Raw genomic sequence first — 24,718 nt, forward strand, 5'->3', positions numbered from 1 at the left:
GAAGTTTAATGTGATTCCGTTCATCACCCTAGCGGCTCGTCCATCCCCTCCTCCGTTTGGTGCGCATTTAATAAAGCAATAAAACCGTATTATCCCTAGTTATTCACGTTCCCCCAGAATTGCGCTTCTTCCTACCACTTCCCGGTTTCGAAAAGGTGACGACAGGCGAAGAATGTCGACGGCAATACAAGATAGAACAGCGCATTCGCCCCTTCGTTGCAAGCAAATAAAAGCAAGAATAAACATCGCCCGAGGTGGTGGTTCCGTGGCCGGGGTAGCGGACACACACACACACACTCGCCGAGCGATAGTGCTAATTTCCAGCTTATTTATTGCCCGCACTTAAGCTGCCACAGCTGAGCGAGAGGAGCGCGCGCGGTCTCGGATGTGTTTGCGTGCCGGTCGGCCCAACATGTGCGTGGTGTGCATGCGTGTGCCCGCTGCCGTCACTCCCGTATCGAAACATACCGGGCCGAGATAAATGGGGGACCCTTTGCTTCACCTCTGTGTGCTGTATAGCGCGCGTGCGTGTGTGTGTGTGCACTTTAGCACTTTGCCGGAACGCAAACAGCCGCCAACATTTTTTGGATCAACACGGTCCGAGGTACGAGCACGAGCTTTTCGTACCAACATAATGTATCTCACACACGCTGTACGGTGACGTTGTAACAATCCTGCACCGATGCAGCAGGATACAATGTTTACCGCGCGCGTGTGTGTGTGTGTATCGATACAAATGATCGAGAATTACACGCCGGTAAAATGCGATTTTTCAATTATCACGCCGGTGAGGGAAGGAGGAGGGTGGCATGGTGTACCGCGATGGAAACCGCTCACCATGACCTGACCTTTTGGCCTGCCAGGGGGGGGGAGGACCATGAGCATAAATTACATTAACACACACAACGGCCACGACGTATCCTGTCACGCGCGCAGAAAGGCGGCTCAAGAAAAAGGAGCTGACCCGTCGTATCCCCTTTTTTTTCGGGGGGAAACTGAGGGAGAACGTACAAGCTTTCTCAACCTCGCGTTAAGTGCAGCATAAAGCCGGTGCCGTTATGCAAGAGAAAGTAACGCCTATCACCGACCGCATCGATCGCATCGGTAATCGAAGGCGGCGCGCTTATCAATTTTGCCTCTTTTTTATGTTGTTGCCCATTTAATCCCATTTATGACGATTTACGGTAATGGGGATGGTGCAGAGCATACGGCTAGCGGCGGCAGGATAAGATTTGCCAGATTTTGTACTCGAAAGAGATGCTCAAGCCAACCGGTGATATACATGAGCCAGCGAGACGACGATCGCAAAACATTGTGGAGTTTGGCTTTTACCCGGAGGTTAAAAGCTTCCACCTTTTGATGCTTCTCTAATTTGCGATAAGCGTGTTCGCGACCGCAAAACACTCTGTTGGTGGTCGCGTCCCTCCCAAACGCCTTCACTCCAGCTCCTTTGCCTGCAGCAACATCCACCAAACGGTAGGTGTGCGCTCCTCCCTGTCATTCCAAGAGTTGTCAACCGCACGAAGGAGCGCAAAAACACTTTCGACAGCAATTAACCTACCCGCCGGTGGATTTAGTTTCCTTCGGGCGTCGTAGGGGCAAACGAGCAACACACCTCACACACCACAAGCCATCACACACATTAATCTTCGTCGCAGTTGTGCCCCGGTTGGCCCGGTGGTTTTCACTGTTCACATCCGTTGTTCTAAGCGTTCGTGACGTGGCCGGGCAGGCACGAACCTGGCCGTAGTGCGGAATCTCCCTACGGGGTGCGCATTTATGACACGGCCGTGTATATTTTGTTTGAGCTTTAAGCACCGGCATCGTGTCGAAGTAGGAACGAGCGTCAGCCAAGTGTCAGCTTTCCATTCCCACGGGCGCAACCGAGCGCGCCTACTATCCGGTTACTTCCCTTTTCGCGTGTCACGATGATTCTAGAGCGATGTTGATGCACTAGAGCTGGAGTCGACCGTACCATCATCACGCTCTTCCTTTGCTGCCACACGCAATCAAACGAGTCTGGTTGGGGTGGAATTTGCATCCCCTGTTGCTTGTTTCGCTGGTGTCTGATTCTGACATTTCGGCGAATGATCTGCTCGTACCACTCTAGGAAGCGTTACTTCCAGTACTCTCTCGATAGCCCAGTAATGCAGTCGATGCAAACAGCGATAGGTCCAACCAGGAGGTCGTCACGTCGTCCTTTCTAACTTGCAGTCGGCTAACATACGCCCCAATCGGGCCGGGAAGCGTAACGTTTAGAGCCGCCGGTAGAAATAGCCTCAGCAATCGCCATGTGTACGAATCAGGCAAACGTATGTCTTCCCGTGCTCGTTACACGATCACGCGTTTGTTCCGTTCCATTCCCGTGCCAGAACGCTGGGGCCATCCATCCCCCACCCCGTATGATTGATCGTTTTGCCGGTTTGCCACAATCGATCGTCACCGGACGACCCCGTGGAGCCTAGAGCGAACCGATCCAGAACATTGCGCAGCAGTACACACACAATAAGCGGCAAGAAATTCGCTTTCCCGGCCTGAACAAAACGGATCAGTCAAGTATATGCATGTGTTTGTGTGTGAGGGTGTGTGTGTTTGTGTGGGAGGCAAATTGTTTGCATAATTTGCCCCCCCCCACCTCCTCCTTCAAGGAGAAATTGCAGTACATGATTAATTGAACGTGCGCAGGTCGTTCATCGCGCCGGCTGCATGATCCTGCTGGGACATCATACTTCCCTGGCCGTGCCACGAGCGCTCCACAGGCAGGAAGGTAGATGATGAGTAGCAACAGCGCTCCTGCTGCCATCACCATCACAAAACATGCGCACGAACTGTTCGGCACTCGTGGCCCCGGTGACATGCAATTTATTTCTGCCACCTTTCAACCTCGTCACACCGGGGCACAACCGTGCTACGGCTCTCGATTCTAGATCCCGCAAATCTTCACCCCCCCATCGGGTGCACTAGCTCGTGTGCTGCAGTCTGCTCTTGTGTGTTTGCAATTTTACAACCATTAGCCGAACCAAATGCCGTATGATTTATAATGTTGATTTTAATTCTACTCTTTCTCTCACCTTTTCACAGTCGACACCGGTCGGGACGACGATCTTCCGCAGCATCCAGGCGACGGACAAGGATGCCGGTGTCAACGGGCTGGTCGAGTACTTCATCGTCGAGGGTTCGCAAAACATTTCGGACATCTCGCCGAACACGCTGACGGCGGCGGACGGTTTCGGGGTGTTTGCCATCGCCTACCCTCACCAAGGCCAGGTAAGCGCTGTTTTCGGGATGCATTAACGAACATTCCAGTCAAGGGGGCGAGGAGGCAATAAGACCAAAACCACCCAAAGCAGCAATAGCTTGAAGGAAATGTGAATTGAAGCGAACGACAAAAAAAGGGACACAAGTCGACTGTCACTCGATCAAGCCAGTCAGTATGTCTTGATCATATTCCGACCCGGTAAACGTAAACGTTGACAATGCCGAATGCAGTGTGCGGTGTGTGCTTTGGGTTTACGATATGCGCACTGCACCGTGCTGCTCCATCACATCCATCAGGCAAAAGGGGTAATCTGACAGGGCGGCCGCACTGGGGTGGGAAAAAAAAACAGAGAGCCATTGCAAAATGGCAATGGCCACACACAACAATCACATTCATTTTCTTCATATTTCGTTTTTAATGGCAGGCTTTAAGTAAAATCTCACTTCTCACCCCATCTCTAGTTCGATGGTGGAGAGAGAGGGGAGCTGAAACCTTACAGTGTTTTGCACTGGCGAAGGTGTTAAAATATACTTCCAAAAGCGTCGGTTCGTCGGTTCCCGTGCAGGCGGGAACTGCAGCCTGCAGAGCCGTGGAATGCGAGCTGAGCGAATGCAGCTGAAAATGACGAAAAATATCGAAAAGCAGCCTCCCGCACTCTCTCTTTTTTCCTCTCTCTCTCTCTCTCTTTCCTTTGCTGAAACGTGAGAATGCCGAGGGGTTGGCGAACAAAATGCTGCGCGCCACTCATGCGCAGTTGCTCGTTTACCGGGGTGTCACGATGGGATGTGAGCATTTACTGCCAGCCAGGAATGTCGTTGCACAACAGCATGATCACCCCGCCATCACCCGCCAGCCAGCAAGGTGTGTATGGTGCACACAAAAATTTATTGGGTGCTAGGGCCAACCAAAGGTACCACCAGCACCACCTACCCCCACTACCCAGAGGCACCTGAGATGGCCCGTTAAAGAGGAAAAACAAACCGGGTCACCGGGGGGTGGTGGTGGTGGAGAACGAACCACACGAACTAAATAGCGACAGGTGAGCGCGTTCGGGCATTCACACTGTGGTGGAAGAAAGGAGGAACTAATCTCGTTTTGGAATGGAGCCTCCCTCCTCACAAAGAAAATTCCCCGTTCCTTTCCACTGTGTGTAGGAGTACAGCAACTAGATCGCACTGTTTGTGTGTGTGTGTGCGTGTGTGTATTGGTTCCTGCGATCGTTCCGTATACACGACTACACACTCTCAGGGCAAGTGCGAGTCGCAGTCTGTGGGCCAAATTCTGCCACCGCAATGAAACGAAGGTACGACGGCGACGGCGACTGTTTACATAATAATAACAACAAAAAGGGAACCCCCCACCCTCTCCTCCCCCTTTTAAACCCTCCTTCCAGATCAGTCGATCTGCGTGTCCGCTGCGTGATCGTCCTGAACTGCACCAGACATGCACTCGCGATCGCTGGTCTCCATTACGTTGCCATATTTTATCGCTAATTTTCATCCAGAAAAAGAAGGCGAGGAGGGGGAAAAACTGGGGCTGAGGCAAAGATTAAGATAAACTTTTGCCTGCCCTCGCATCAGTTGCACGGCTCTCTTTGCCGAGAAGCAGCAAGAAAGGCAAAGGAAGGAAAGGAAACAGTGTTTGCGCACAAAAATGCGGAAGGAGTTTCAACTTCTTCTAGCGCTAGATTGCAAAAGTGGAAAAAGGGCAAAGATCACGTCGATCGGGGTTCGACGTGAAGTGATTTGGTCCGTAGACTGCCTGGCGTGGAAACTTTGTAAAAATCGATTAATTATTGTTATAGCATGTAAACGGTAACAAGCGAGAATCAGGTTCTGAAATAGATGCAAAAATTATCACCATTTTGCTATTAAACATGACTCTTCCTGAATCCTAAGGATCGAACTGCAACTTGAGTGACCATTTTCCAGTTCTCTCGTGAAACGTGAGGTCAATTTCTTGCGCGCTACAAACGATCCTTTCGTACCTGCGCGCGACCCAACCGTTAGAAGCAATCAGCTTCAACAACACTACACGCGGGACAGGGGCGTTATTCCATTCCAGGGCCACCATTTATCACACTAAACACGTTGCACACGAGGCACGGGACATCAATCACAACCGGGACCGCTGCGCCGTTGCGCGTGCGTTTATTTGTTTACTTTTTAAAAAAGAGCGGGGGCCTGTTACCAACACCCACCATGCTGGCCCGAGATGCATCTTGCTAGCTGCACCTCATCGCGATCGGCACAATAAAAACAACAGCACACGCGGCAATGGAATCTAGGACACCTCGCCCGGCCTTAATCACCATTTCGCGAAAGAGGATTATTTTCACCCGCTACACACTGTGTGCCAAAACCCTGGCTCTTAGGGTGTGTGTGTGTATATATGCCCTTGTGTAATATAACTTTCTGAAGCACTTCTTTGCCGCTCCCCACAAGCAGACACGATCGAAGGGCGATCCTATCTCGTGCACTTTGTTTCGCGCCATTTTCCCCTACCGATCCTTGTACCTTGCGTTCTTACCGTTTTCATTTTGTTCTCTTCTCCCCTCCGTTTTCGCTCATTTAGGTCACCGTGGTCAAGACGCTGGATTACGAGCGGACGCAGCGCTACTACCTGACCATCGTTGCATCGGTAAGTACGAAATTTATGCGCTTAATCTTGCATCACCGTGCACAAGCAGCCCCAATCCGGCGTACGGGCACGACGGGAACTGTCGGTTCCCATTTTTCACGCCTTCAATGGCGCAGGATCAGCTGTAGAACCGTACGGTACATGGAGAACAGCGAACAAAAACAACCGGAACAGTGCAGGCTGTGTGAGAACAAACTCGCTCACACGGCAAACGGTTGAAGGGTGGAGGGTGCTGTAAGGAGATATAGGAGCTAAATTACATAAATGTTGATATTTCTGCAAACACCGTGGTGCGCGATGTGCGATGGGGTACGAATTGTGCGCCACAGGCCATCACAGCCGTGCAGTGCACTGTGATGAAGGCTTTTATTGCAGCAACAACCTTTACGATGAGCAACAGCATCATCACACCGTGTGTGGTTTTTTTCAGGAACCTTAATTTGGCCTGTATTTGAAGGTTGTTTCTTCCAACCAACTCGCTCATTCATAGCAAAATGTACCCCTATTGGTGCGGTTTGCAATTTTAGCATTTAATTTAGTGAAAATTTTTTAGCTTGAAGCCATAAGATAGTCCACCCATGTGACTTTTGCACTTCATTTGCATCTCGTTTGATTTCGGTAGTAACATAAGACCATTGCAGTACTCCTGCGTTACGCGCGCATCGTTCAACAACCTTTGCCCAGTACAGCACCATCTCGCGCACGGTCAAATATTGATTTTCTGAAAGACGGATTTACTTGAATGCTTTCGCTTTTTTTTTCCTTCACGCCACCCACTCATCATTATTTTATGCTTTATGCCATACCTATTTTCCGGCTGCCGGCATCTTTTTATCGCCATTTACCGCCTTCGTTGGTGCGCTGTGATTGCCATTTCTCACAACCGGCTTAGAGCTGCACAGCCCGATCAAACCGACACGGCTCTTAGGTGTAGGAATTAGGGAGGGTGTTTGTGTGAGCATTTTTTTCCCCTTCCCCACACGTTATGTTTTGATAAGTTTTCTTTCCCTCGAGATGATTGTGTGCAATTTTTATGCCTCTCCTTTTTTTTGGTACATCCGTTTTTCAACGGTTTCGTTTTCATCGTTTCGCGCCGAAATGCTACCGAAAAAAAATTATTTATTGCTTTCGCCTCACTTCCACGGTTAGTTCGGTGCATGAAAATCGTTTTTCTTTTCTTTGATTTGTATTTTTTAAACGCGGTGGGTGCGTTTCAAGTCTCACAAAAACGCTAGTTCCGGTTGTGAATCGAAACTATGGTGTGCAAATTGGCGTAAACAACCAATCTATTGCTTTTGCGTTATGGTTCGTTTTTCTTTTCTACAACAACACAACTACATACACGCAACAAATGGATTAAAAATTACACCAGTTTTGCGCATTATTTAAAGCATATTATAAAACACTTTTACCATTCCATAAACTCCAACCCGTCGGTTCGACCGGCTTGTTCTTGGCTCGCGCAGATCGATTCGCACAAGCTATTTGCAAAATGTCGGCGCACGTAGCGCTCCTTAATAAATCATAAATGTTCCACACCGAATGCTTCCAGTTTGCCAGGCCCGCAATCGAGTTTAGAAGGGGATGGGGGGGGGAGCAAGAATGCCGAGGTTCTCTGCCCGTGGTAGCCCATTCGAGTGGCCTTTTAGGGAGTACAACTCTCCCATACATGCCACCGCGTTGCGAGTCGTAGAGTGAAGGGATTTTTGGACACCCAACGAACGAAACGAGTTTAATGGCTGCCGGGCAGTCGGGTGATTGGTTTCGGCGAGTGTTAACCGATCCGGATTGAAGCATCAACGTCCCCGTCGAATGTCGTGTTCTCTGTGGTAAGGCCATCTATATAGCCTTAACTCAATGAAGATTATGTACGTTACTCAGGAAATATCATAAACAACCAATACGTGCGCCCGCTTATCGATTATTTGCACACGCTATCGCGCTTTCCGGAGCTATGCCAAGCGCTTCTCTGGCCGGTGATTGAGCGTGTAAAAGAATTGGTGCTTCCAATAGCATCTATCCCTATCCCTACACACGAAAGAACGCTCATTCCGTGTTGAGGACGCCCGTTTTGTTTTTGTTCTCTTCCCCGTGCCGGCGTTCTTATTCTTTTCGTTATCTGTCCGAGAAGACTTTGATTTATTAATGGAACCTACATGCTCCACGCCAATACTGCTCTAGCCTAGTCCTTGTTTGCTTTTTTTTTGCTTACGCTCCGAAGACCTCCCCTCCCGCCGTAATGCTGTTGTTTGCATACTTCCACCCTGCCTTCGGTTCGGTCTTAATGCTGACGAAAAGATATTCCGGCCTGTGCGCACGGCACGCGGCACCATGCTCGGCTGCTCCCGAGAATGTGTGCTCCATCTCGTTGACATTTAACCCCGACGGTACCGCGGTACAGGAATGTTTCTGCCCTTATCGAGCCTGCCCTTTCCCTCGCTGCAAAGACACCTCCCACTCTTCAGTTTTTGCTAACGAGACGCTCGCTCGCGCTGTCTATCTTGCATTGGCGGTGTGGTTAGAAACATTCCCGCATACCGCAAAACCAAAAAAAAAGGAAGAAAAAGGAAAGAACACCAGCAACAGCAAGAAGCAACGAAAACGGCCCCCGACATTGCGCTCCAAGCCCCAAAGACAAACGACAATCACTCCCCGGGTAGTCCCGTAAAGGGTGGCCGGGGCTGAAAATTGGCATGAAATTTGTTCGGCACAATTATTTATGGCGTCCCAAAAAAGGGGTAGCCATAGCAGAGCGGCGAAAAATGCTATGCTGCTCAGACACACACACACATCTATGAGATTCAAGAACTGGAGCAGGGAAGAAATGGTCCAAATTGCCTATTTCCCGCAACCTGAAGAGACGATCAGGGCGTTGCGTTGCCGGAGTTAGTTAGAAAACAAAAACTCCAGAAAGGGAGGCGTTAGAAACACACCCCCAAAGAGGGGGGGGTGGAGGATCGCAAAACGCGCTGCAAAACCCGCAGAACCTATCACCCCGTGTCTTTTTCTCTCTTTCGGACACGTTTTTTTTTTATTATTTCGACGGTGGCGATGGTGGTGGTGGCGTCGGTGGCAGCGCTAGTAGAAAATTAATGGTGTTGTTTACGCTAAATGGTAGCAATAAATTAATGCACAGATTTCCACAACGTAGCGTCTCGCGCCTCTGTACGTATCGATAGTGTACACTTGTCGAGGAGAGCCCACAAAAACACACTCACACACACGGACAAACACACGGACAAACTCACGTCTAGTTTGAACGGAATTAGTTCCTTGATTAATAAATTGTATTCGGCATGCTGCCTGAGCAGCAACCGCACCAGATAAACGACTTGGGCGAACCTTTTTTTTGTCGCTAGAGCTTTGCAACCGTCGTTTGGTTGGGGTTTTTTTTAAACTTTTATATGACATTCTGTACCACCGCAAGATTGTGTGAGAAACTGCTGTACCGAAAGGGGTTGATGCCAATTAAAATTGGCTCTCGGTACAATTTTGCACACCTTCAACTAATCGCAACCCCAATTGAACAGACGCTCGGTTCAAACGATGCTTGTATTTTGCACACATAATGTTAATGTATAACAAACGGCAATATATACACACACATAAAACAGTGGGTGATTGCTTGATCTGTATCAGTATCACGGCACAACTTTACCGAAATGTGATCGTCGCCATTAATTCACCTTTCCGAGAACGAGCACGAAACGATGCATTTAACACCCAGCGAAGATAACTCACTTACAACTTCGACATCCTGGCGGCGAGGATGTATTGCCCCCCCGGGGGAAGTCATCCACAGGTTTAAGGTTGCAATGGGATTTTATTTGCCAAACTGCAGTTTCATCGTTACAAAGAGTTTCACAAATCCCGGTACGATACAATGGCAAGAAGAGAAGTGCAGGAAGAAAAGGGACGAAAGAAAAAGGAAAATGCCTTCCTTCCGTACACCGTAAATCCTTCCAAAGTTCGGTGACTTTCGGGTTCCCACCTGACAGCGGATCCCTCCGATACCAACGGAGGGGCACATTTTGTGCTGGGAGATGGGCGATCGGGGGGGTTTTTTCTCTCCCCACCATTCGAAATCGGTTCTTTTCTCCCATGCCGAGAAATCCGACCAAATTGATGACCGATTAAAAATTATTAATTGATACCGGATCGAAATAATTCTGCACCCAAAATCTTCAACCCTTAAAATGCGCATTAAGCGCGCACCGATCAGTTTTTATGTATACGCCTCATCCCAATTCCGTTCCGTGCGGAGCAGTGGCTTCACTGCCCTCTCCCAGCTCGTTACGGAGCGGAAACGGCTCACAGGAGAGAACACAAAAAAAAAACCCATCCAGCATCCCTGAGCACCGCAGGAATGAGGAGCAGGCCGGAATACAAGCAAAAGACAGGAAACGTGCCAAGTCCTACGGTGCCGGATTTATTGCAACCAAATCGAAACGGGCTGCCCAGTTTCCGACGAACGGAACGGCAAAAAAAGAAAAAGGAACACGAACGGAAAATGCCAAACCCGTGGAACACTGACGGCTCCACCAGTTTCGGGATGGTGCGCGCACAGCACCACGCTTTTCGAAATTAAAGCAAACATGCTCGTCCGTGTTGGCAAGTGAAGTGCCGCACACACACACACACACACACACACAGGTTTGGCACGGCATGAGCCGCCAGCGCCAGCGTATCGGTATCGATCGCCGCAGGAGGGCTCTCGCTCAGCTGCAGCTTTTTGCAAGCAAAACACCAACCTGCGACCTGCTGCTAAGCAACCGGTGCAACCGCGAGAGCGTGACACCGGAACACGGGGGACGCGCTGGTTCCAAAAATGGCGAGCCACAGTTGGCAACTACATTGCAGCGCGATCGCGCGACGCGTGGGCGTTCGTTTGACGTCCCTGGCGCAGCGTGTTGCTGTTGACACGATCTGCTAATCGATCGGTGGAGGTGGTGGTCCGGTTGGCTGGCTGGCTGGCTGGCTGGCTGGCTGGCTGGCTGGCCGGCAGGGTCAACGCAATTTGGTGACTTACAGCGAACCAAACAGGGAGTGAGGGGGGAAGGAGGTGCCTCACTCACATGCATACGCAGACAGATGAATCATTCAGATAACTGTGTTTGTCCTTTAACTTTGTGCTGCGAATATTGCTCGAATTACGCTCCCGACCGGCAGGTTCGTCGCTTGTTTACCGTGCTGAAAGTCTTTTGTCTTCCCGTGACAATAAAACCACATTTGCATAACGCATTCGCGGTGCAGACATGCGTGATGTGACTTCCAACCGAAAATCGTCCCCAGTTGCATTTTTTTTTCTTTTTCGTTTAACACAAGATCCTCTAACGATCCGCTGGCAACAGCGACAACGGAAGCCCGCCCGAATGTCGCAGTGATTAATTACAGCAGTGCATCATGAATGCCGCACGCTGATTAGCCGCGCAGAACCCGCCTGAATAATGCATTAGCTGCAGCGTAATAGCGCTGAAGCTCCTCCAATTTAGCCATCGCTTAATATCAATCGCCGAAATTGATCGCCATTCGAAAGGACATTATTCATTCCCTTATCGGGGGATCGGGGCCGGGCCAAACTTCGGGTCGGCGGGATTCAGAAACTCCGTCATTAGTCGTACCGGAGTGCAGCTTTGTTGGTTGGTTGGTTGGTCTTTCCGGATCATTTACGAATTTGTCAGCGCCAATCGGCGCCATTGTTTTTAAAAACTTCATCAACGACTGCTAACGCCCGGATTTGTTCCTCCATTTGGGGCTGCAAATGAGATATTAATTAGCATTTTATTTTCATTTCGACACGCCATTTCTATCGCCATCGATCGAATGACCCGCAGCCCGTCGCGCCGAAGCGGAGAAGATGTGTTCGACGGCGACGGTGGAGCCAATGTGGCGCTGCTGTTTTTATGTTATCACGAAACAAACGGCTTGCTGAAAGCTGAACGGTAGTAGCGGGCTGGCTGTGTGTCTGTGTAGATAGTATAAAAATCTCACCCTCGACCCAACCACCACCATGTCGGCCTACAACCGCAATCAGTCTGTAGGCGAAACTATAAATCAGTGACGAATTTATAGCGCGTTCAGATGTCGTCGTTATGGTCGCATGATTAGCATATTTTACTCATCGCACGACCAACTTCTTCCGACCGGCCTGGCGAAGCGAGAGCGAGAGTGTGATGGGAAAAGTGGAACGGGAGGGGCGGTCCCGTGTCAGACACATAATGTCGGTCGGCGCAAAAATTTTGTTATCGTGTTTCGGAATATGTATGAGCCTGTTAACACCACCGCTTAGCGTACCGAAAAGCACGTGCAAGGAGGCAGCAGCAGCGGACGTGCCAGTAGCGTGTGGAAGAAGAAAGTTTGTAGGTCAAATTCGACCCCTGTTCCCCTTCCCATGGGACAGCCTGGCTCGGGTGTCACGGAAGTACAAGTTAATTATGCAAGAAACAGCTAGAAACAACCCCGGCCAAGCTAAAGCACGAATAATGCCAAATCCCTGTTTGCTGGCACTCTAGTCGCCTGTAGGTTACCCACGGTGCACGAAGCTGTATGTTGCGGTAGCGATTAAAATTTTCTCACCCAACCCACCCACTACAATGTGCGATAAAACTGTGTGTCCGTGTCTGTGCGCTTGTGGCTTGAACATGCGCACTGGCGCCTCGGTACACGCCTGATGCTTATTAAAAGTGGTGAATGCATTTAGCCTGGAAGCGGGCGACACTCGTACACCGCCACCATCTTTCCACACCTAACAAGCACACACACACACACAATGCGTACCAGGGCGGAAAAATGTATTCATACTCCCACAAGACGCAAGACGGCATTTTCCAGCAGGTTTCCAGCACACACCAGCGCAGCTCTGTGAGAAAACGGGGCGATAATCAAAGCACCGGCGACCGTGGCGTCGATCCCTTCCCACCATGGAAAGCATCATGGGGTAGAGTTTGTGCGATACAGTCCGCTCAGGGAAGGATGCTGTAGCCCAATGTGCCAATGCAAGAAACAGACGGCCAACTATTGCAATACGACCCCAGCAGCACTGCAGCAGTGCATGCCATTCCGGTCTTCCCGCAGTGCGCCAGCGCGGCACAAAAGTTAAAGTTCAAATCGTTGTGCCGTCTTCGTCAGTGGGTCCGTTTTTCCTTCAGCTGTCTTTGCCTCACTCACCATTTGCCTCTATCCTAATGGGGGGGGGGACTGCTGACTGCGGGAAATAGTAAATAACAAAAGCAAAAAAGTAACAAACCACCATCTCGCACAACTAAAAAGCGATTGTGGTTTATGTCTCTCAGCTCGCTTGGAAGGCAACACAACGGCAGCAGCACCCGCTGACTGCACACCTTTGATACATTGCGGGCCCCGCACGATGCGCCCCCTACACACACACACACACACACCCGGGAGGCCAAAAGGCAACGACGTGTAGTTGGCTAATGTTAAACAACTAATTAATTTCGATTTAAAACGACCGAACGCGACCGTGCCCTGGTGTACCCTTAACGATCCGGTGCCGAGCAGGGGGGGGGGGGTGCACACTTACCTTACACTCGACATGGGGACGGTGCTTCTTGAAGCATCTTTGGCCCTGAGATGATGATAAAAGAAAGCGCGAGCGCGACAAAAACACACAAAAACAGGGTTAGAAGCATGAGCTTTAGTAGATACTCTAGTAAACGGGTTGCTCAGGGATGGGCAAATACCACAAAAAGCATAGGTTGTTAGTGAAAAAGCGCATCAAAATGCCCAAGAGATTTGTGCCCCAATGATCGCGTAAGTCGAATATCGTGTTTGTTTGCCATAATGCCCCTGAAAAAGGTGTAGTATGGATTAAAGAGAAGGCTTAATTGTGAAAAGAAGAGCTCAACATACACGATAAAGCATATTTTTTGCAAAAATTGACCACAATTATAGAAACGATCAGATAACATCAAATATTTTCACGCCAGTGGCATCTTTTCTCAAATTGCTGTGACACGATGTCGCCAAACATGTTTAAAAAAAAAAAACATAGTTATAAGTGGATTAATTGCAAAGGTTCAAGAACGAGAGCAATCATCGTGAGAATGATAAAACATATACGTCCGTGTCTAATGTTTTGCACAACATACCCAAATAATATGACCAGCTATTAACAACCTGATGTTTGTCTTCTTTCCTTTACTATCTTGCCGACCACCGGAGCACTAAACCGCTCATCGTGGGGAGGCGTCGATGACGTTACTAACGAAATAAAAGAGAAGAAAAAAAAGGCGATCTGCTAGTGGGTCGCACAGACCCGACCGTACCTGCTTCCCTTGCGCGATAACCTACTTGCATAATAGCCTAGCCACGGTTGCAGCTTTGCGGCGTATGGTTGGGCAGGTGGAGGCACTTGTGGCAAGCGTTTCAAGAAGTTAGACATCTTCACATTTGCACGGTTTGCGGATCGTGGCGCCCGATCCGATCGTACCGACACACCGACTATATTTCCCGCACGATGCAGCGTTGATGAGTCCGTGAGTATTGTTGTCTGCTGGGCCTGGGAGTTGGTGTTTGTTGTTGATTTGAATGTGAGAAAACTCATCCACGGGCCCACGGGTCGGCACAGAAAGGGCAGCATCCGTGGTAACACGAACACACTGCTCGTACATCCGTCACAGAAGTTCAAGGCCTCGGATGGACCATATTTCACATGCCTTGACATATTGAAACGATTGCACCCCGCAGCTTCCAGCACGCTAGGAGACTGTAAAGAAACCGGGGGGAAAAAAATCGGCACAACTTTTTGGAGCAACTAATTCTACGACTTCGCTTCCTCGCAAGCAATCCTTCGCCGCAGGTTTGGCGATCGTCACACACCAAGCCACACACAGGCTAAGTGAAACCAGAATGTCCTAACCGTATAGTGAGAGTCGAAACCGGAATCCAATTAATGTAATTGATACTGTCAAACCTGTCGCACAAAAGGTGCCCGTTCGGAAAAGTGTACCAACCGGGGCGTCGGGTGTCTCCAAACATACCACAAACACACACACACAGAAGCGGTGCTCAGACGTTTGGTCGCAATTCCTCACGCGGTCCATTTCGCACACACTACCCTGGGCTAGAGCGCAGAAACCGGGGGGGGGGAGGCCTCTCGGTAATGGAGCGTCGGACGCGCATAGTCCACCTTAAATCGATGCAATTTATAGTTTTGGATCACGTTACCACTATCGTCCCTCTGTTGGGCCTCCGTTCGATTCATTTCGGTTGCGTTTCGACTCCGTTCACAGCCTGTCTAGGTTTTTTTTATGCCGTTTAAAACTTTGAGAGCAACTTCTGTCCTGTTTCAAGGCGTCCCTCGATCTGGCGGACGCGAATTGCGCGAATATGTAATGCTCATGCCCCGTAGCCGATCCATCAGCCGGGTGCTGCTGCCGCTGTTGGGTCGAGAGCGGCGTAAAGAAAATGAGATAAATGTGGAGCTCTCTCGGGTGACAGCGCAAAAGAAAAAGACACCAAAGCTCATACGACAAGTGCCTCGGATCTGGCAGCCACCGTTGCCGCTCTCGACGGCAAATGAACGAGCTGTACGGCAGGTCGCCGGTCGGCCCGATCGCACAGATCGAAGATTAGGGCTCTTAATTCAATACACTTTGGAGACGCGCGGCAACAGGAGCTGCACTCTCTCAATTAATGGGTTATTTAATCATTTCGCTCCGCGACCAAGCCGACCGCGCTAGTGCACGCCGTTGTGGCCTGCAGTTTGTTCCCTTAACCCCAGCCCCGTTCCCTGAATTCGGTTGCGAGTTGCGATTTTGCAATGATTAATTAATTTCGATGCTTGAATCCTGGTCTCCAACATCAAACCACCTACCACTGCCAATGTTTTCTTCTGCCCTGAGAGGGCCTGGGAGGAATGTTGCAGTTTGATGTGCGATCAACGATTCCTTCGCCTGCGACGTTCTTGTGCACCGCTCAAGCTCGTAAGATTTCACTTTCCACCGATACCGTGTTTGTGTGAGTGTGTGTATTTTTATGCTGATGGCCAACATCAGATACAGTTATGCAGGACCTGCATCGAGCGGAGCCGGTTTTATGCTCACGATTCCGCCACAATCCACCAGTGAAAGCGGGATTGGAATTTCTTCCCCACCCCCTTTTGCTCTCGCAACGAAAACAATAGAACGATCATCAAAAATTTAAATTCGTTTGCTCCGAAATCAAAAGGTCCCAAAAGGTTTACTGCTGCTGCTGCTGACGCCGCTGCGGCACGGCACTATTGCTGGATGCTCCCGTCCAATGCCATTCATTCATTATGGCATCCAGCTGCGCATTTTGCGCGCGGCGAAGGACTATAAATGTAAATACGGTGCGATATTTAGTTGTTTTGTTAACCTCTGCATCTTCGCCGCTCTACCGCTGTGTGGCACCGATGCATAGTTTCGATTTTAATGGCATCCTTCTGCTCTATAGCCACGCTCTAGCCGCCAACCGGTGCCGGTGTGGTACGACGAAGATGTTTGGTACGATCAACTACTAGGCAAAACTTTCCAAACCACCCGAAGAGAAGCAACACCCAAAGTACGTCGGGAGGAAGTGGGGAATAGGGTTTCTCTTTCCAGCCGATTCTGTTTCTATTGATTGTGTGGTATTGTGTGTTACATCTTCTAGCTCCTCTTCTTATTTTGTCCCCATTCCTTCGCACACCCTCCCTTCGATGATTGCCGTGTTGTTCTCTTCCTGTAATTCAATCTGTACAATGATGTTTCATGAATAATTCATAAGACTGTCGGCCACCGATCTCCGGCTGAAGATGGCCACTTTGGGGGGGGGGGGGGGGGGGGGGGGGGGCTAGAGCAATCGCAATCGAGTCTCGCCGGGGCTGATTGGCCAAGGATTGCTGGGCAAAATGAGCAACCAACCGCACGGGGTGCGAAAAAGATAAACACCAAACCGAGCGGTGGACACCACAGAAATGGCTCCTCCGGATTGCCCACCATATATTCTTTTAAATTAGCATACTGATCGGAGGTGAGAGGGGAGAGGAGGGGTTCGAAAGGGCGTCAAAGCGTGGTTGCAAATAATTTTGCGCTCCATACATGGTGCTGCAACTCAACGCTGTGTATTATCAAACGCCCGCTCGAATCTGGGCTTTTGCGTGTTTGATCGCATCATTTTCGGGGGCACACTGGGCGGGAAAGGTGCCTTTCCCATTCCAACATGACAAAACGATTTAGTGTGTGCACACAGTGGAATAAAGATGACGCGCGTCCGGATCGGATAGATTATCGATTTATCGCTCCTTGAAAAGAACTGGGCTACTGGGCTACAGGCCAGGCTACGTGAATAGGTTCAGCGAATTACAGAATTTGGAACAATGCTGTGGCCGCCGGTGAAAGGTGAGATGTGGGTGAGCAATCGGTACCGTTAAATTTCTATCCCACTTTTACCCCACCATCGAATCGCGCCATACATGAATTGTCTAGGCACGACAGGCCGAAAGCCGTTCTTCACCTGAAGATGGTAATCAAGTCCATGCTGGCAGAACAAAACGCTCGGGAGATAGAATGCGCTCTGCCGTGATTTTACACACACAGCGAGTTGCCGGTCGTGTTTGGCGCGCATGATCTATTCAACTTCACTGATCCCCCTTCAACACCTCCCAGCGGAGGTAGGGGGCGCCGAATATCTTCTTCCTTTTCAAATCCATTATCTACGTATCGGGTCGGTTGATGGGGAGATGGTTGGTTAACACCTTTCAGTGTGTTTGGAAATCGTGGCCGCACTGTTAATTCACTCGTGGCGACCCGGGCTCCGAGTGAGAAATTTGTGACACACACACACACACGCCCAGCCGCCAGCCATCGCCGATTGAATTGGGACGTGATTCCTGTGTGCGCCAAGCAAAAGGGGCGCTCTTGTTCTAGCGATTGAAACGCCTCCCAAAAAAAAAATGAAGCCAACCATTAGCGCGATACACCGTCAGAGGAATCGGTGAGGGCCCTCGATCACGCCCGATCCGAAACTAGTCCGAAAAATCGATTTATCGTCAAGACGCGATGCACCCCACTACCGTACGCGGGCCGTTGGGGCTGTGCCTGTGCTTGTGTGCCTAACGGTGTTCGCTCCGATCGCGCGGCATTCGACATTATTATCTGCGGCCAACCGCAGCCACCGCCAGCGAAAGGTGCAAGTTCACATGCACCCGGTTGCTCGCGGAAAGGGCCGTGGGAGGGGCTTTATGGTGTGAAAAACATGCTGCAAACAGAACAAGGGACGTGAGCATAATTATGGAGCACCGAGCGGTGGTTTTGGCGGTGGTGAAAGAATATCGCCAAGAATCGAGGTCAAAACGATCTAGCCGCTCCGATAACGAGCACGCGCGCGCTCGTGTATGTGAGTATGTCTTGTGCTGCGGTTTACCGGGCTGCACACATTCAAATCATCTGCCTTGCCCAGCCATCGTCGCCATCGTCAGCGGCGGCGTGATCAACCCTCGTTGCATAATGTCGGCCACCCTCTTCCCGCCTGCCCGCAGTGGGGATTTGCGTTTGGGATAGTAGGGTCATGATGTATGGTGATCATGCCCCCATCGCCACCAGCGCATTTTGCCGCGGTAAGGTTAGAGTGGATGACTCTCGAAGAAAGTCTAAACGCTTTTCGCAATTAAGATTCACCAACCACACACACACACACACACACAAGGGGCATGAGAAAAGCATCGGCATGATCGGCTCGCCTACTACGGGAACGATCGCTCGCCAAACACATCGGACAGTCACGGTGCTGTCTGGGAGGGAAGCGGAACATAGGGCTGCAACAACTTAATTAGCTTTTCGCTTATCCCACCTACCGCGTGTGCTGATTGCACTGGCCGTGGGATGCCCTCTGCAAATCCGGATGGAACCCCCTCTCGCACCGTGTCTATAATCCCGGAAATGCACTGACTTCCTTTGAGCGAGCAGAGAGTTAGGTAGCAAAGCGGTCGTCGTATCTCATCATGCTGCCGCTGACAGTGCCACTTTCTCCAATTCTGGCGGGCATCCCGGTTTGCCACAATGTTTCTTCGCACACCGCCGAAGCTCGCAGCCGAAGTTGCGAGGGCAAGAGCGCACGCGCGCCCGGTTGCAATTAAAGTACGTATTTCAAAGTGCCCCCAGGGGTGCGCAGCGGTAAAGGTAAAGATTGAGGAGTCTATTCCGAATCTAGCGACAGTGGTACATCGACGGCGGGACGAGGGTTTATGTTTACATTTCCCATTTTCTCAATAATTGCTTTTTGCACTGTTTGTTGTCGTTTGGAGGTTCAGAATACGGGCAGCAGTTTTGCCACAGCATTTCGTATTTCAATTTCACCGCTAAAGTCAGATGAAGTTGAAATGCCTGGAACAAACCCAACTATCGGACATCTGTCACCGGGGTGGCGATAAAACTGTGTCCCCATCGTTTATGGCTTTCTCCGTCCTCTCGTACGGCTCGGCGATTTGCATGCACTCACTCGCATTAAATCGGGCAAAGCTGCCTTTCCTCACAGCTCACACTGTTTTCATTTTTATTTCTATCCAATCTGGCAGTGTGGGCAAAGTGCCAATTTGTTTCATAATCCGTTACCGTAACGAATGGCATTGGCTTTTGCAAACGCTTAATGGCAACGGGTGGCACCCGTCATACTTCTCCCGAAAGGTCCTATCTCTCACTTGCGATTTCGCGTTTGGCTTTTAGTGCTCAAACTGTTAGTACTTCTTTTCTTTTTATTTAAGCTTTTTGGTAAATCACATTCTGATTTGGGTATTTTTGCACACACTGGATCAATTTTCTCCAATAAATTTCCCATTGGATTTGCATTGGATATAAACCCTTTCTCGTGCACCTTCCAACACACAAATCATCTTACATTTAAACTAGACAAATTTTCTCCATAAACACCTCTCCCAACACGCACATACTACCCTTTGAAAGCGTTCGTGTACCATTTTCGCTCAAAACTAACCGTTTTGCCGTTCAAACCAACAGCGCACCATACTTTCGCCCGAAACCCTCCGTTTTTTGGGGGACTGCAAAATGTCGAAGATTTGCGCACGCTAATTAATGGCAATCTTTGCAAAAGCTGCCCCAGCACGGATACTTCTTTTTCGCGCAAAAACCTCACATCCGCATACTCTCCTGCCCTTTTAGCAGGTCGTGCGGGATGGGTGAAAAAATACAAAAAAACAGTGAGCCCGGAGCGCCCGTAATTATTGGGACGCGCCACCTTACAAGCAGCGCTCGGGATCTGCGTTACGCAAGACGCCGCTGACACTAAACTGACCGCTCGCGGAAGAGTACCGGTTTGCAAGTGGGCAAGGCATACCGGAACAACAACAACAACCAGGGGGTAACAACGAACAGCAGAAAAAAACCAACAAAATTAACCTTCACGCAAAAGTTCCGTGTCGAGTTCGGAACCGGGCAAGTGCGATCTTCCACATAATTATCCATCGGCGTTATTTAACTTCTCATTGATCGTTTCCGGATTGTCCGTGTGTGTCTGTGTGTGTGGTGTGTGTGTGTGTGTGTGTGTGTGTGTGTGCTCGAAGCAAAGAGAAAGCGCAGAGCAGGGATGTTTCTGAAAACGGTTCAATCACCCTCTATGATCATCACCCTTCCTCCATGTACCGCATAGCGACTTCGTGGTGGACGCCTCATCATCGCGTCGACCGAGTCGGTGTGACAGGTTGAAAAAGAGTCGTTGGGGGTGATGTGAAGAGCATCGAAGAAACGAAAAGAAAAGCAAAAAAAAACAATACCACCAATCATCCTCCGCCCTTCGGTCGCGTATGATAAAACCGTCAATTTTGCGTTCGATCGATTTCGATTGCCTAATGTTGGTCCCCCGAGAGGCCCGAAAAAAACCCCCGACCGACGAAGTCGGTTCGGCATAGTAATTAAAAGCGTCTCGCAAACAATTCTGCCCCGCCGGCAATTAAAATGATAGAGCGTTTCGTTCGAGAGCCAGCGGCCAGCTAAGGGCAAACTGGTGTTCGGCAAACCAGCCCGATCCACCCGCTTCTACCCAGCCATGTCTGTTTCGGACTCTTTCTCTCTGTGGAACTGTGAATTGTGCGTTGCACAGAGCGCACAGGGGTGTGCACATTTTCACACACAAACGCACACAGTGCACATTCAGTGTCCTAATTGGGTCGCAACAACCTGTCCACAGAGTGGAGTATTGTTACTGCCTGGTTTTTATGTTTTGCTTCTTAACGCGATCGGTTCCTTCGAAGAGCTGCTCGCGTGCACCACACATCGCGGCAACGGAATCGAACAACCCGCAATCGAAAGCAAATACGGACGGGCTACACACCACACACACACGATTGCGCAACCGGGGACGACGGCTCACGAACGCGACGGCGCTTTTCATTCATACTTTTACGCACTAACGCCAACGGTTCAAACCCCTCCGCACGATGCACCTTGGCACTTGCCACCCCGAAAGCTGGTCGGCTCATTGAGCAAAATAAAATAATAAAAAGTAGCTGACATAATCGAACACTCCCCCCTCTTCGATAGAGGGGGAACTAATGGAACACCCGTGCGTACCTCAGCAGCAGCAGCCGCAACAGGTGCCGGATTTCAAACGCACGACGATCGGCGCGCATCGATAAATCGTCCCGCGACAAACCCCGTTAGAGCGAAAGCCGTTCCGATCAAGTGGAAGGAGTGGTTGGGGGGGGGGGGGGGTTACCGTGCGTGAGCGGAGTGTAAATGACACACAATATTTGCACAGCACCCGATTTCGTTGAGCGTCGTCGCGTCGTCGTCCGCGTGCGCTTCCTTTCTGCACGGTGCGTGCGCCGATGGTGGCCAATCGATGAGGGGTTTTGCTTGTTTAACCCACCCCCGGTTGATCACCATCACCCAACCACACGAACGCTTCATGCGCTATCGACCCTCCCTGCGGCCGTCATACGGTGTTGGGGCTTGTTTTATGGTTGTTTATATTGGTGGGCTTGTTTACATTTCCCCTTAACGCACCTGTGTGACGCCGGTTTGGTAGTCACGTACCGCGATTGGGCCTGCCGGATTAGGCCGGATTGTACAAACAAAACAAGCAGCAATCGTGCAGCACGGTGTGGATAAAGGATTCGGCATGCTGGCAAATGATCATTTGCATATCTGTTGACTTCCGCGCGTGTGTCTGTGTTCTCGATACGCAAACAAAGATACCGAGGAGTGTTGCAGCTCGCAATAGTGGTCAATCATTGTCTATCCTTACAAACATTCCACATCTAACGGGGGGGGGGGAATGTATGCTTACAATTTTAACATCACCCTATACACGACGCCCGAGCATGCGGGATGGTGTTGCGTAAGGTGATGAGATTTTTTTCTCCCTTGTTTTTGTTTCATAAACCGGGTTCCCGCGTCTAGTGATTCCCGCTAAGCACTTATCGCGCCGGCGTGAAAGCTATCAAATCCCTCGAGGATCGAGCAATCATGCTCGGCAATCAAAAGCTAAGCGGCACCGAAAAGTCAACCCGCCTGGTATGTGTGAGTGCAATGGGGTGATTCCTTTGACTCGGAACGAGATTCTTCGCGACCTCCCGCCGTCGTCTAGGCGGACACATCTTCATCGATCGGCAGTGATGCACTGCTTCACCATGAGCGTGCGCACACTAGGTGGGCACACGGTGCGCCTCGAGGTGGGCTGACATATTACAAAACCCGGCGTGTCACAAGTGGGAAAACGAAACAACGACTTCCCGCCGCCTCGCTGTACCCCTGCCGCGCTGTGTCCGGGGTTAATTCCCGACATCAATCAAATGCACCTTACGCTCTTGCGCTTGCGCAACGAAATGGCGATGCACACACCGCCACTGACGGTAATTCACAGCTCACGGTGACGTTTGGCACACGGTCACTTACACCACAACTAATGCCCTGCTGCTGCTGCCGGCGTCCATCCAGTGAAATTACATGGTGTTTTGTGGTTTTCGTGTTCCACCAAAAAAAAAGAACAAGTACCTTCCCGTGTGATTGATTCACAGGCTGGCGGGTTAATGTACTTGCAAATGGCAATCGCTAGTCGAGTTTATTACTCCAACGAACAAACGGACAAGTACGGTGGTGTCTAAAATGATAACAAAATGATCATGTGTGAGAAGTTTATTTATTGAAAAGAAAATAACTTAACATACCTACGGCAAGCTATCCCAAGGCCATGCTGTTGAGTTGATTCAGTGTGAAATATTGTCCATCAACTGTGATGCACCGAATGCCTTTGGCGAGGGGGAATATCATGCTGCTACATGCCGCTGTGCTGATCGCACCTTCCCGTGTGATTGAATCGTGTAATAACGTCTCCTATGGCATCGTTTGCTAGCGGAAAAAAATAGCGAGAACTGATGAAAAGACAGCACAACAACCTTCCACATGGAGTTATTTTTTCCTCCCGGCAATATTGGTAACACCCTTTTCCCTCTCTGGTTCTGTTCTTATTTCTTCTCCTGATTCGCCCCAACGGAAAGCTGTTGACGGATTCAAAGCAGGGAGTAAGGAATATGGCCATTCTAGGCATTCTTAACGAGACATGAATGAAAGAAAAACAACCAATCTCAAGGTTGTTTCGCTTTGGTTTCCAGGCCTTTGCAACGCCCTTATTGTTGCAGCGCCCAGTTTATGGCACAGCTCTTGCGGCTAGGGAATGACATATGAGCGCTGCATAATGGATATCTCGAACGCCATCGATCGCCCGCTCAGGGAAGCAGTGCAGTGCCCCGGGGGCAACATTTTTGCCACGTTGCGTTGAACAGGTTATTTTTCTGACACTTCTGGTACTTTTATAGCATAATTAAATTCGTTTCCAAGGCGGGCGGTACTTTACGCGCCAGCAGGGACTTTCAGGATGGAATGTGTTTAAGTACACGAGATCATACCGTTGAGATATTGGTAAGAAACGAGCTTTAAATACAATACAGCTTCACGCGTACAAGGAACTCATGTATTTAGTACGGATGAAATGCATTTCACGAGCCACAAGTGTATTTATAGCAATGTTAAAATGTGCACCGGTCACACCTGATATGGTACGGAGGAACAGATTTGAGCCAAATTCACCACTAGCAGTGTTGGGTGATCACTTGAATACAAGCGACGAACCCCCACAATCATGTCAAGGTACCGAAAAAAATCACTTCCACTGTAGACAAACCTCAAAAGACTGGGACTTGGGATTGTAAATGAACTAACAAGCCCATACTGTCCGTCATTAAGTGCCTGCAGGAGGTCTGAACCTTCTAGCCTGGCCTTATTCTATACATGCCTTATGCTTTTGTGCGTTTAGAACCTAAAACCCCTCTCTCTCTCTCTCCCTCCCTTCGTCATCTTTTCATCTCAACCATCTGTCCCCTGTTTCAGCAGACAGCAGAAAAGCAATACAAAAAAAAGCACAGCCCCACACTTTGAAAGGTGCTAAGAGTTCTTGGGCCGATCGCGTATCGTGCGACAAGTTCTGGTTCTCGGAAAAGGACATAGGCGTACGGGTGGTACCCCTCGGCCAATCCAACACAACCAGCACCCTGAACCACTTCCAATTTTGGGCGTTCGGTCTGGCGTCGTGTAGGGGTAGTTAACCTTCAACGCCATTTGTCCGTTTGAACGGGTTTGCTGCTAGTAGTGCAAGCCTGCCTCTACGACTACTACTGCCATTACTAATACAGCGTCTTTTAGATCGTCGGACAAAACTCTTGCGCGTTCTTTCGCATCCCCTCCCTCCTCCTCGACAGGTTCGAAATTTATATGCAAATGAGGCATCAGGCAGACCCACAACAGCCACAGCAACAAAAAATGGAGCATGATTTTATCGTTTTCTGATTGC

The 24,718-nt window shown here is 49.9% G+C and overlaps 1 protein-coding gene across 3 annotated transcripts in view; it reads left to right on the plus strand.

The window, feature by feature from the left end:
* The window catches only part of LOC121603435 (cadherin-99C), a 148,082-nt gene that overhangs the window by 102,754 nt on the left and 20,610 nt on the right, over positions 1 to 24,718 (plus strand). For all 3 annotated transcript variants that reach the window (XM_041932112.1, XM_041932113.1, XM_041932114.1), the window contains exons 6-7: positions 3,082 to 3,267; positions 5,834 to 5,899. In XM_041932112.1, coding sequence (XP_041788046.1) covers positions 3,082 to 3,267; positions 5,834 to 5,899 — 252 coding nt within the window. The remainder of the gene's footprint in view (positions 1 to 3,081; positions 3,268 to 5,833; positions 5,900 to 24,718) is intronic.

Source organism: Anopheles merus, chromosome 2R (genome assembly GCF_017562075.2).
Source record: "Anopheles merus strain MAF chromosome 2R, AmerM5.1, whole genome shotgun sequence".
NCBI lineage: Eukaryota > Metazoa > Arthropoda > Insecta > Diptera > Culicidae > Anopheles > Anopheles merus.